Consider the following 14,704-nt stretch of genomic DNA (forward strand, 5'->3'; position numbering starts at 1 on the left):
ATGGTGAGCGTGGGGCACCGCAGGAGGGGTGTGGGACAGGTGGCAGAGAGGGATTGCCGGGATGGGGGGCCGCGGTGGTGTGGATGCAGATACACTCAGCCCCGAGATACCGGGCACGGTCATTTGATTCCAAACTATTGGTTTATGGATCTTCCCACTCTCTCCCTGCCCTCTCCCTTCCCCTTTTCCCAACCACGATTCCCCTCTCCCTGCCCCCTCCCCACTCTCAGTCCACAACAGAGACCCATATCAGAATCAGGTTTACCATCACTCAGATATGTCATGAAATTTGTTTTTTTTTGTGACAGCAGTTCAGTGCAATTCATAGAATTACCAGTCTTCAGCACCCTAACTGTGTGTATCGTCTGTGCCAGAGTCTTTTCCATGTGGTCCTGAGGAGAGGAGACTCAGAGGGGATCGGAGAGATAACTTTCTCCTCCCGGGGCTGGGTGTTGTAATCTGCGACACACTGCCTGAGGGGGTGGTGGACTCAAAAGCTCTCACAACATTTAAAAACCTTTTGGATTATTTGAAATAAATTAAAGAATCATTTGGTAATAAACCTGATTTGGAATCACTGAGTCACAGGAGGCTAGGGGCCATGGGCTGCTAAGTGGGATAGTACAGATGATGGTCGGCTTGGATGAGCTGGGCCAAATGGCCTGTTTCTGTGCTGTTCCAGTCCATGATGGATACTGGGAAGTTCACAGCTACAGATGCGCTGGGCTGTCCGCACCACTCTCTGCAGAACCCTGCGATCGAGGGAAGTACAGCTCCCATACCAGGCAGTGATGCAGCCAGTCAGGATGCTCTCAGTTGTGCCCCTGTAGAAAGTTCTTAGGATTTGGGGGCCCATACCAAACCTCTTCAACCATCTGAGGTGAGAGAGGTGCTGTTGTGCCTTTTTCACTACACAGCAGGTATGTACAGACCACGTGAGGTTCTTGGTGATGTGGATGCCGAGGAATTCAAGGCTGTTCACCCTCTCAACCCCAGATCCATTGATGTCAATAGGGGTTAGCCTGTCTCCATTCCTGCAATCCACAACCAGCTCCTTTGTTTTCTTGACACCACTGTGTCAGAAAGATGACTTCTTCCCTGTAGGCCACCTCATTATTGTTTGAGATAAGGCCAATCAATGTAGTACCATGGGCAAATTTAATGAGCAGATTGGAGCTGTGGGTGGTGACACAGTAATGGATACAAGGGGTAAAGGAGAGGACTTAGTACACAGCCCTGAGGGGCTCCTGTGTTGAAGGTCAGAGGGGCAGAGGTGAGGGAGCCCACTCTTACCACCTGCCAGTGATCTGACAGGAAGTCCAGGATCCAGGGGCACAAGGCAGGGGTGAAGGCTGAGGTCTCTGAGCTTCCTGTCGAGCCTGGATGGAATTATGGTGTTGAATGCTGAACTGTGGTCCAAGAACAGAATTGTTCTTCTCCAGATCTGTAAGGATGGTATGTAGAGCAGTAGCAGATTTGATAGAGACATACAAAATTATGAGAAGTATAGATAGGATAAATGCGAGCAGGCTTTTTCCACTGTGGTTGGGTGAGACTAGAACCAAAGATTAGGTCAGCAGTCCCCAACCACCGGGCTGCGGACCAGTACCAGGCCGCAAAGCATGCGCTACCGGGCCGCGAAGAAATGGTATGAGTCTGCTGCACCTTTCCTCATTCCCTGTCACGCACTGTTGAACTTGAACATAGGGTCACCAACTGTCCCGTATTTGCCAGGACATCCCATATATTGGGCTAAATTAGTTTGTCCCGTATTTCCCCCGCTAAGGTAGAGCGTTCCTATGAAACCTTTCGTGCCAAAATGGCGTGAAGCGAAGAAGCAATTACCATTAATTTATATGGGAAAACTTTTGAGGATTCCCAGACCCAAAAAAAATAACCTACCAAATCATACCAAATAACACATAAAACCGAAAATAAATGATACTAACATATAGTAAAAGCAAGAATATGATAAATACACAACCTATATAAAGTAGAAATAATGTATGTACAGTATAGTCGGGAAGATGAAGGCAACACCAATTTGTGGGGGAAAAAAATCGACAATACGCGCACGCGCACACAGGTGCCCGCGCAAGGCTTCACGGTCATGGTAGTCTCTCCTGGGGTAAAGTGTCCCGGGATTTGACTGTTACTTTTGTCCCTTATTTGGGAGTGAGAAAGTTGGCAACCCTAACTGTAAAGGACAAGTTGAGGTGAGTTTAACCCGATTTGAACACCCTCCCCCGGTCGGCTGGTCCGCAAGAATGTTGTCAATACTAAACCAGTCCGCAGTGCAAATAAGGTTGGGGACCCCTGGATTAGGTAATCAATCTACACACGGTACAAGTCTAGGCTATCTTACATATTGATATTTATTGTGTTTTTATCGTTATTGTGTTCTTTATCTAAGTGTGTTTTTGAGCTGTATTGAATCCAGAGTAACAATGACTTCATTCTCCTTCACCCGCCTGTACTGGAAATGACGGTAAACAATCTGGAATCTGGAAGGGTGAAAGGTGAAATATTTAAGAGGAACCTGAGGAGTTGTTCTTCACTCAGAAGGTGGTGAGAGAGCGGACCCAGTTGCCAGTGGAAACGGTGAATGCGGGTTTGATTTCAGCATTGAAGACAAATTTGGACAGGGACATGGATGGGAGGGGTATGGAGGCTCTGGTCCGATGGGACAAGGCAGAGTCACAGTTCAGCATGGACTAGACGGGTCGAAGGGCTCTATGACTCCAAATACACTTAGCACTGAGGCTGGAGGTTTAAGGGGGTGTGGAGTGTCTGGTTCCACCGGCACACTACGCACTCACCCCATGATGTGCTGCACGTAGGAAGGGAACTTGAACTCCGTCTTCTCGCCTTCCGCCTTCTCCACATCCGCACCTGCGAAGCATTGAACAGAGAATGTGCTCAGACACACGGCCAGCAGGAGGCGAGAGAAAGGGGTTCCCAGAGCCGGACCGCAGGTCAGGTACCAAACCATCAGGTTAACCAGGACTATCAATTCTCCAGTGACCCAGAACTACAGAGAATAGTGAGTCAGCCCCATACATCGTGGTACATCTCACCCCCACCGTCGGGCAGTGAGTCAGCCCGATACATCATGGGCACATCCCTCCCCACTGTCAGCTAGTCAGCCCAATACATCGTGGTACCTCTCTCCCCACCGTCGGGCAGTGAGTCAGCCCAATATATTGTGGTACCTCCCTCCCCCACTGTCAGCTAGTCAGCCCAATACATCGTGGTACATCTCTCCCCACCGTAGGGCAGAGTCAGCCCCATACATCATGGGCACATCCCTCCCCACTGTCAGGTAGTCAGCCCGATACATCGTGGTACCTCCCTCCCCCACTGTCGGTTGTATCTACAGGAAACGCTGTCTCAAGAAGGCTACATCCATTATCTAAGATTCCCGCCATCCAGGCCTCGCCATCTTCTCACAGCTCCCATCGGACAGGAGGTACAGGAGCCTGAAGTCCCACACCACCAGGTTCAGGGACAGCTCCTTCCCTTCAGCCATTCCGTCGTTGTACCAACAACGCAACCATAATCACTGCAGTTCAGCGACACTTTGATCATGTTACACTGAAAGGGACTTTTTTTTTCCCTTTCTTGTAAAAATTGTGTATGATTGATGCTTAATTGATGTTGTTCTTGTGAACACTGCCAATCTGACCAACGTGCCTATGATGCTACTTTAAGTACGTTTTTCACTGCACCTGTGCACATACGAACTTGTGCATTTGACAATAAACTCAACGTTAACTGTTTATTCCTTTCCATAGACGCTGCTTGACCTGCTGAGTTCCTGTAACGTTGCTCCTGTAACTGGGCTCTGAAAACTCACTCAGTCCTCAAGCACACTTTATTTACCTGTGCACGCAGGGAACAGCCCAGCCCCGTCACCAAACTGTTCTGATGCCTGAACAGAGAAATGCCATCTCCGTACCGAACTGACAAAGCAGTTACAAATAATGACCACTTGGTTATCTGTGAATGTTTGAACTCCTTACTTGCAAGATTCACAATACAGGTGTTAGAAGTCAATAGAAACTACGAGTTAAAAACCAACGATACTTTGAAGTTAGTAAAGTAATTGTCCCTAGTCTGTCTGTGTTCCCTGCATCTTCTGTTACATCCGCTGTCTCACCTCTGTATACCAAATGGCTCTGGTTTCCTGTTGAAACTAGGCTGGAGATAAGTCTCTACCGAAGGAGGTGTAAGGTGCTCCTTCCCCTCGCTAGCCTACAGGTCACCCTTGGGCAAGGTGCAGAACCTGCTTAGCCCCCCTATTAGAGTCACGTGAAGCCATTGGTGGAGGTGGAGGATGGTCGTATGAGCACATCACAAGTCCTGGTTATGCAACCACTGACACGAGGCAGACAATCTCTGAAGAGTATTGACAATGGCTGGGGTCTCTGCCCAGAAGAAGGCAGCAATGGCAAACCTCTTCTGTGGAAATATCTGCCAAGAACAATCATGGTCATGAGTCAGTGATGGCCTACATCATTTCACGTGGCACATAATGATGATGTCGTATGAAATGGCACATAATGATGATGATGATCCCAGTGAGCAAAGGGAATCTATCCTCTTCAAAGACCATTCTTAAAAGCTATTTCTTGCCTAGGTTGACTGCACACAGTTTATAAATTATCCTTATCCACATGTTATCACCTGCCCTTGTTACACCTCCCCACGTGCACCACCTCTCATAATTCTAGATTAAATTCCATTTGCCAATTTGCTGCCCAGCTGAATATCCCATCAAGATCCTCCTGGTGTCCGCTATTCCACTCCACCCTCACCAACAATTCCCTGTCCGGGCTGCAGGCATCCACTCCACCCTCACCAACAATTCCCTGTCCGGGCTGCAGGCATCCTTACCGGAACAGATTCAGGGAGAAGCAAGGAGAAGGGGTTTGGTAAGGGGGCCCTGTGGAACCTCTGCTGCAAACAGGACACCGTGGTTCAGACACTGAGTGACAGACACATGACAGGGAGGTGACTGCAGAGGGGACGGCCCAGGCCAGACAGCAATAAGGAATGGCAACAGGGACTGGGAGCAGACACCCTCTCGTTCTGTGTCTGTTCACCCCAGACCACTGGAGAGGAAGGCAGAAGGTTCATTTCTATAGCCCCTCACACATCCTCGGCAACACCCGAGGCAGCGAGATGCTGAGAAGAACGTTCAGTCTCGTACTGCAGGTAAATGTGGAACTCCAAATGTGCATGGGAAGATCCAACAAGAAGAATGACCAAATGGAGAAACACACAGAGGACACTGAGGGGTGGTTGTGGGTGTTGGGCGTGGTTCCTGTGATGGACCGACTTCGCAGGTCAGTAAAGACAACATGAGAGCACCCCCAGTACCACCCCTCCCAGTGAAACACTCACTCATATCCACCCCTCCAGTGAAACTCTCCCTCAGTACTACCCCTCCCCGTGAAACTCTCCTTCATATCCACCCCTCCCAGTGAAACTCTCCCTCAGTACCACCCCTCCCAGTGAAACTCTCCCCCATATCCACCCCTCCCAGTGAAACTCTCCCTCAGTACCACCCCCCCAGTGAAACTCTCCCTCAATGCCACCCCTCCCAGTGAAACTCTCCCTCAGTACCACCCCTCCCAGTGAAACTCTCCCTCAATGCCACCCCTCCTAGTAAAACTCTCCCTCATATCCACCCCTCCCAGTGAAACTCTCCCTCAGTACCACCCCCCCAGTGAAACTCTCCCTCAGTACCACCCCTCCCAGTGAAACTCTCCCTCATTTCCACCCCTCCCACAGTGTGACACTCCCTCAGTACCACCCACGGGTGCCAGGTAGTACAAGGTGTCTCGGAGTGAAGATGTTCTCACCTGCTCGCTTGGCTTCAAGCAGGAACGCGTTCCCATAATCCCAGAAGAACATTCCCTTCTCTGACAGCCGGCTGATGGCAGTCACCTGTCGCCTCAGACTGTGGGAGGGAGGGAGGGGGCTTCAGAGATAAACGATGCATGTCCGTCCCACCACACACCCTCACCCTCCCTCCCCCCAAACACCCTCACCATCCCTCCCCCCCAAACACCCTCACCTCACCCACACACACACACACCCTCCCCCTCCCCCCCCACATACACACACACCCTCACTCTCACCCTCCCTCCCCCCACACACCCTCACCCTCCCTCCCCCCCACACACCCTCACCCTCCCCCCCCCACACACACACCCTCACTCTCCCTCCCCCCACACACCCTCACCCTCTCCGTCCCCTCCCATGGCCAATAGATACTCCCCTGCATCACCAAATTTTCCCACCCACTGAGTCCCCTCCCACAACATTGGGTGGGAAAATTTCGTGATGCAGGGGAGTATCCAGCAGAACTTGTTTCATCGTCTCCCCTGAACATCCCCTCCCAGCTGGGGGTGTAAAGACCCCCAGCCCATGACTCTCTGCCGGGGTGGGGAGGAGGGGACAGTCTCGCTGACCTCTGTTGGTCATTTTGCACTGACCTCTCTTGCACCAGTGTCTGGAACCGCTTCGGGTCGGTGTGCATCAGCTGGTTGGCTGCCTGGAATGTTAGCTGCACGGGGTAGTAACCCCCGCTGAACGGGTTGTGGCACGACGTCTGATCTGATCCCAGATCCACCAGTAACTCTCCCGTCAGCTCGTACTCCTGAACCAGCCTCTCCCTACAGGTAACAGAAGATTGTTATTGAAACCTCTCCCCACCTGTCTCCCGGGGGCACCCTCAGCCTCGCCTGTCTCCCAGGGGCACCTCCAGGAGCACCCTCAGACTCGCCTGTCTCCCAGGGGCACCCTCAGCTTCAGCGACCCACCAACCCTCCACTGAGGACATCTTCAACAGGTGATGCTTCAAGCAGGCGGCCTCCGCCATTGAGAAGCCTCACCACCTGGGACGTTGCCTCTTCCCGTTACGGGGAGATACGGGAGACTGAAGATCCACTCTCAACACGTTAGGAACATCCTCCTACCCTCCACCTCCGGACTCCTGACAGTCCGTGAACCCATGGATACTACCTCACTATTCCTTTCCTCACACTCGTTTATTTATTTTCTCATTTTAGTAATTTTACATCTTCGCATTCCACTGTTACCGCAAGGTAACACATTTCATGTCACATTGGAACGTGATTCGGATTCTAAAAGTCTCCAGATCACTGTAAATGTGGAGAGTGTAGAATCAGGTTCTTGGTGAGGGATGGGAACCGGAGGGATCGGGCTGAGGATGGGGCAAAATGGTTTACAAGTAGATGCAGTGTGCAGTTAGACTGTGAAGAAGGATAGGCAGATGATAGGGCAAAATTGTAGTCAGTGGGATGAGGTGAGGAGTAACATGGGGGCAAAATGGAAAAAGGTGATCATAATATGATAGAGTTCACCTGCAACTTCGAAATTCAAAGTAAAATTCATTGTCAGAGTACGTGCATGTCACCACCTGAGATTCTTTTTCTGCAAATCTGTAGAATGGTAACTGTAAACAGGATCAATAGACAACGAACTGTACAAATGCAGATGTAAATAAATGGCAATAAATAACCAGCATTAAATAACAAGAGAGTGTAGTTATCCCCTTTTGTCCAAGAGCCTGATGGTTGAGGGGTAGTAACTGTTCTCGAACCTGGTGGTGCGAGTCCTGAGGCTCCTGTACCTTTCCCCCTGGGACCAATAAAGTATGACTATGACTATGACCTGATGGCAGCAGTGAGGAAAGAGCATGGCCCTGGGTGGTGAGGAGCTTTAATGATGGATTTTGCTTTTCTACAGCAACGTTTCATGTAGATGTGCTCAATGGTTGGGAGGGCTTTAGCCTTGAGGTACTGGGATGAATCCACTACCTTTTGTAGGATTTTCCACTCAAAAACATTGGTGTTCCCATAGCAGGCCATAACGCAGCCAGTTGGCACACTTATCACCACACATCTATAGAAGTTTGCCAACGTTTTTGATGACATGCTGAATCTCCGCAGACTCCTGAGAAAGTAGGGGCGCTGTCATGCTTTCTTCGCAATTATATTTATATGATGGGTCCAGGTTGGGTCCTCTGAGAGAATGGTACCCAGGAATATAAAGTTACTGACCCCCCTCCACCTCTGATCATCCAATGATTACTGGCTCATAGACCTCTGGTTTCCCTCTCCTGAGCTTTTCCTCTCTTTCAGAGGGAGAAGCAGTGCAGTAAAGAGAATTACAGAGGCATGAGAGAGTAGCTGGCCAAAGTTCATTGAAAGGGGATACTAGCAAATGTGACGGCAGAATGGATACTGTACATCCTGAAGATGAAGAAGTATTCTAAAGGGAGGGTGAGGCAACCATGGCTGACAAAAGAAGTGAAAGACAGCAAAAAAGCAAAAGAGGGGGCATATAATAGAGCAAAACAAGTAGAGAGAAGTTAGAGCATTCAGAAGCTTTAAAAAACCAGCAGAAGGCAACTAAAAAGCCATAAGGAGAGACAAGATGAACTATTGAAGATAAGCTAGACAATAACATTAAAGAGGATACCAAAAGGTTTTTCAGAAACATAGCGTGTAAAAGAGAGGTGGGAGTGGATAATGGACCACTGTAACGATGTTGGAGATGTAGTAATGGGGACAAAGAATTGGTCCCAGTACCGGTGATTTCAATAACAGAATTGATAGCTTTGTGGCCAAGTATGTGGACAATATGAAGGTAGGTTGTACTGGGGAAGCAGGTAGTCTGCAGTAGGACTGAGACAGACTGAGAGAATGGGCAATGAAGTGACAGATGGAATGCAGTGTAGGGAAGTGTGAGGTCATGGTAGAAGGAATAAAGGTGTAGACTATTTTCTAAACAGGGAGAAAATTCAAAAATTTGAGATGCAAAGGGACTTGAGTCTCCCTGCAAGATTTCCTCAAGGTTAACTTGAAGGTTGAGTTGGTGGTGGCGAAGGTAAGTGCAATGTTAGCATTCATTTGGAGAGGTCTAGAGTATGAGAGCAAAGACATGACGTGAGCAACACACACAAACTGCTGCAGAAACTCAACAGGTCAGGCAGCATCTAGGAAAAGAGTACAGTCGACGTTTCGGGCTGAAATGTCACTGTTTACGCTTTTCCTAGACACTGCCTGACCTGCTGAGTTCCTCTAGAATTTTGCGTGTGTTGCTCGGATTTCCAGCATAGGCAGATTTTCTCTTGTTTGTGATGGTGAGGCTTTACAAGGCATTGTTCAGACCACACTTGGAGGATTGTGAGAAGTTCTGGGCCTCTTACCTCAGAAAAGATGTGTGGACATTGGAGAGGGTCCAGAGGAGGTTCATGAGAGTGCTTCTGGGAATGAAGATGTTAATGCATAAGGAGCGTTTTGATGCCTCTTAGCCTGTACTTGCTGGACTTTGGAAGAATGGGGTGGCGGGGGATCTCATTGAAACCTGTTGTATATTGAAAGGCCTAGATAGAGTGGACATGGAGAGGATATTTTCCATGATGTTTGAGCCTAGGATCAGGGGGCACAGCCTCAGAACTGAGGGACGTCCATTTAGAACAGAGATGAGGACGAGTTTCTTTAGCCGGGGGGTGGTGAATCTGTGGAATTCATTGCCACAGACGGCTGTGGAGGCCAAGTCATTGGGTATATTTAAAGCCGAGGTTGATAGGTTCTTGGTTAGTCAGGGCATCTAAAGAAACAGGGAGAAGGGAGGAGAGTGGGGTTTGAGAGAGAGAATAAATCAGCCATGATGGGATGGTTGAGCCGAGTAGCCTAATTCTGTTCCTTCGTGTTATGGTAAAACCCACCCTCTCACTGTCTTTCTTCAGAGGGAATCTGCCGTCCTTGACACTGTGACACCAGGCCTGTCAACATGGCCGATCCTTTACTACCTCTGCAATGGTCCATAGAGAGTCACAGAGCACTACAGCACAGAAACAGGCCCTTTGGCCCATCTAGTCCATGCCAGCTGTTATTCTGCCTGATCACATCGACCTGCACCCCGACCACCCAACCATGTAGTTATCCAAACTTCCCTCAATTGGACCCGCATCTACCACTTCCACTGGCAGCTCATTCCACACTCTCACCACCCTCTGAGTGAAAAGTTCCTCCTCAGGTTCCTCTTAAATATTTCACCTTTCACCCTTAACTCATGACCCAACCTCAGTGGAACTGTGCCTCTTCCTGTAGATGCTGCCTGGTCTGCTGCGTTCACCAGCATTTTTTTTGTGTGTGTGTTGGTCAGTGGAAAAAGCCTGCTCGCATTTACCTTCTCAAAATAACTAACAATTTTGTAAACCTCTATCAAATCTCCCCTCATTCTGCTACACTCCAGGGAGTAAAGTCCGAACCTGTTCATTCTTTCCCTCTAACTCAGATTGTCAAGTCCTGGCAACATCTTTGTAAATTTTCTCTGCACCCTTTCAATCTTATTGACAACTTTCCTGTAGGTAGGTGAACAGAAATGCACACAATACTCCAAATCAGGCATCATCAAGATCTTCAAAGTTCAAAGTAAATTGATTATCAAAGTACACGCATTCACCGTATACAATCCTGAGATTCATTTCTTCTGGGCCTACTTAATAAATCCATAGAATTCTGGTATTATCAACAATACCCAACACTGAATGAATTTAAAGAAAAATAAATTAAAGTGGGACATATGGGAAAGAAAGTCGTTAAAAAGCATTAACGGTAAATCTCCACCAGATATACACCACCTACCAAAGATCCACCACGTTACCATGGTAACCAAGGCTGAGGGCCTTCTTCGTCTGTCGAGCCTCCCTGAAATTTATAAGGAGAACAAATGTTAGTCTGTCACGATTCAAGGCATTCTGCTTTGAGCATTTTTACTGAGGTACTCAGATGAACTAAAGACGCAGTGGGCTTAGTTTCGACATACTCCCCCATATTGGGACGGCTGATTGGATTTGGTATATCATTGTCACATGTATTGAGATACAGTGAAAATCCTCGTGTTTATTCGGGCCATCCATACAAACGGTAGGCATTTCTAATCACAGTACAGCAGTGGTCGGGTACGTCGAGAGCCCTGGTGATGCTGGTATATCCTGATAATAATTGGGCAGCGATTTCTTCAAACAAACCTGACAGAGGTTCCCAGCTATGATCTGAAAGGTGTCGGGGTGGGCTGTTTCTTGTTTGGAGATGGCAGCATTCAGTGGCTGATTAATCCCGGCTTTTGGAGGTACGTGAACTACGGTAAGGATCAAGGAGAACTCACTTGGTAAGTAGAACAGTCAGCAGTTAATTGTTAGATGTTCCAGGTCAGGGGAACAAGACTGCAACCAGAATGCTACGTCCAAGCACCACAAAGAGTTTATCATGTAACACAGACAACTGCAAGTTCATTTCCTTGTCATTCAACCGTACATGAATACTCATGAATACAACTAAACACAACGTTCCTCCAGGGCCAAGATGAAAAACACACCACACCACAAGGCACATACAGCACGTACAAGACAGCATTAAAAATACGTCAAACGAAAAAATATAGTCCAAGTCCCCAAGTCCATGAATGTTGCAGCAGTCTGCAGTCAAACACAATACACCTTGTCTTCTGCCAAGCGAACACTGGAGGGCAGCACTGACTCCAACATGTATGCAGCGCCACATCAGCACATAACCTGCAGCACCGGGGTGCCGGATATGTCGACTGCATCTGGTGGAGCACATCGACTCCGACACCTCTCTCCTGGACGGCTGCGAACAGGCGACACCGCGCCTTGTGGCCTGGTCCTCACTACGACTGAGGCCATGCAGCTCCCCCGCCGTTGGCCAATGAACCAGTGAACCAGACTTGCAGCAATCCACATTGCCAATGTCCAACAGGGTCTTGCAATCACAAGAAAAGTGACTAACATTGTTATACTGCACACAGCCATCCTGTACTGACACCCACACCCCTCTGACAATCAGTCCATTGTTATACTGCACACCGCCGTCCTGTACTGACACCCACACCCCTCTGACAATCAGTCCATTGTTATACTGCACACAGCCATCCTGTACAGACACCCACACCCGTCTGACAATCAGTCCATTGTTATACTGCACACAGCCATCCTGTACAGACACCCACACCCCTCTGACAATCAGTCCATTGTTATACTGCACACAGCCATCGTGTGCAGACACCCACACCCCTCTGACAATCAGTCCATTATTATACTGCACACCGCCGTCCTGTACAGACACCCACACCCCTCTGACAATCAGTCCATTGTTATACTGCACACCGCCATCGTGTACTGACACCCACACCCCTCTGACAATCAGTCCATTGTTATACTGCACACAGCCATCGTGTACTGACACCCACACCCCTCTGACAATCAGTCCATTATTATACTGCACACAGCCGTCCTGTACAGACACCCACACCCCTCTGACAATCAGTCCATTATTATACTGCACACCGCCATCGTGTACTGACACCCACACCCCTCTGACAATCAGTCCATTGTTATACTGCACACCGCCGTCCTGTACTGACACCCACACCCCTCTGGCAATCAGTCCATTATTATACTGCACACCGCCATCGTGTACTGACACCCACACCCCTCTGACAATCAGTCCATTGTTATACTGTACACCGCCATCCTGTACAGACACCCACACCCCTCTGACAATCAGTCCATTATTATACTGCACACCGCCATCGTGTACTGACACCCACACCCCTCTGACAATCAGTCCATTGTTATACTGCACACCGCCGTCCTGTACTGACACCCACACCCCTCTGACAATCAGTCCATTGTTATACTGCACACCGCCATCGTGTACAGACACCCACACCCCTCTGACAATCAGTCCATTGTTATACTGCACACCGCCATCATGTACTGACACCCACACTCCTCTGACAATCAGTCCATTGTTATACTGCACACCGCCGTCCTGTACAGACACCCACACCCCTCTGACAATCAGTCCATTGTTATACTGCACACCGCCATCGTGTACTGACACCCACACCCCTCTGACAATCAGTCCATTGTTATACTGCACACCGCCGTCCTGTACTGACACCCACACCCCTCTGACAATCAGTCCATTGTTATACTGCACACAGCCATCCTGTACTGACACCCACACCCCTCTGACAATCAGTCCATTGTTATACTGCACACAGCCATCCTGTACTGACACCCACACCCCTCTGACAATCAGTCTATTGTTATACTGCACACCGCCGTCCTGTACTGACACCCACACCCCTCTGACAATCAGTCCATTGTTATACTGCACACAGCCATCGTGTACTGACACCCACACCCCTCTGACAATCAGTCCATTGTTATACTGCACACCGCCGTCCTGTACTGACACCCACACCCCTCTGACAATCAGTCCATTGTTATACTGCACACCGCCGTCCTGTACTGACACCCACACCCCTCTGACAATCAGTCCATTGTTATACTGCACACCGCCATCGTGTACTGACACCCACACCCCTCTGACAATCAGTCCATTGTTATACTGCACACAGCCGTCCTGTACTGACACCCACACCCCTCTGACAATCAGTCCATTGTTATACTGCACACCGCCATCCTGTACTGACACCCCACACCCCTCTGACAATCAGTCCATTGTTATACTGCACACAGCCATCGTGTACTGACACCCACACCCCTCTGACAATCAGTCCATTGTTATACTGCACACCGCCGTCCTGTACAGACACCCACACCCCTCTGACAATCAGTCCATTGTTATACTGCACACAGCCATCGTGTACAGACACCCACACCCCTCTGACAATCAGTCCATTGTTATACTGCACACCGCCATCCTGTACTGACACCCACACCCGTCTGACAATCAGTCCATTGTTATACTGCACACCGCCATCGTGTACTGACACCCACACCCCTCTGACAATCAGTCCACTGTTATACTGCACACAGCCATCGTGTACTGACACCCACACCCCTCTGACAATCAGTCCATTATTATACTGCACACAGCCGTCCTGTACAGACACCCACACCCCTCTGACAATCAGTCCATTATTATACTGCACACCGCCATCGTGTACTGACACCCACACCCCTCTGACAATCAGTCCATTGTTATACTGCACACCGCCGTCCTGTACTGACACCCACACCCCTCTGACAATCAGTCCATTATTATACTGCACACCGCCATCGTGTACTGACACCCACACCCCTCTGACAATCAGTCCATTGTTATACTGTACACCGCCATCCTGTACAGACACCCACACCCCTCTGACAATCAGTCCATTATTATACTGCACACCGCCATCGTGTACTGACACCCACACCCCTCTGACAATCAGTCCATTGTTATACTGCACACCGCCGTCCTGTACTGACACCCACACCCCTCTGACAATCAGTCCATTGTTATACTGCACACCGCCATCGTGTACAGACACCCACACCCCTCTGACAATCAGTCCATTGTTATACTGCACACCGCCATCATGTACTGACACCCACACTCCTCTGACAATCAGTCCATTGTTATACTGCACACCGCCGTCCTGTACAGACACCCACACCCCTCTGACAATCAGTCCATTGTTATACTGCACACCGCCATCGTGTACAGACACCCACACCCCTCTGACAATCAGTCCATTGTTATACTGCACACCGCCGTCCTGTACAGACACCCACACCCCTCTGACAATCAGTCCATTGTTATACTGTACACCGCCATCCTGTACA

The 14,704-nt window shown here is 49.2% G+C and overlaps 1 protein-coding gene across 3 annotated transcripts in view; it reads right to left on the reverse strand.

Moving 5' to 3' along the window:
* The window catches only part of uroc1 (urocanate hydratase 1), a 108,828-nt gene that overhangs the window by 25,601 nt on the left and 68,523 nt on the right, over window positions 1–14,704 (reverse strand). For all 3 annotated transcript variants that reach the window (XM_072250577.1, XM_072250576.1, XM_072250575.1), the window contains 4 exons: window positions 10,689–10,751; window positions 6,504–6,683; window positions 5,868–5,965; window positions 2,820–2,892 (listed from right to left, as the gene is read on the reverse strand). In XM_072250577.1, the coding sequence (XP_072106678.1) occupies window positions 2,820–2,892; window positions 5,868–5,965; window positions 6,504–6,683; window positions 10,689–10,751 (414 nt within the window). The remainder of the gene's footprint in view (window positions 1–2,819; window positions 2,893–5,867; window positions 5,966–6,503; window positions 6,684–10,688; window positions 10,752–14,704) is intronic.

The sequence above is a fragment of the Mobula birostris genome, unplaced genomic scaffold (assembly GCF_030028105.1).
Source record: "Mobula birostris isolate sMobBir1 unplaced genomic scaffold, sMobBir1.hap1 scaffold_420, whole genome shotgun sequence".
Taxonomy (NCBI): Eukaryota; Metazoa; Chordata; class Chondrichthyes; order Myliobatiformes; family Myliobatidae; genus Mobula; species Mobula birostris.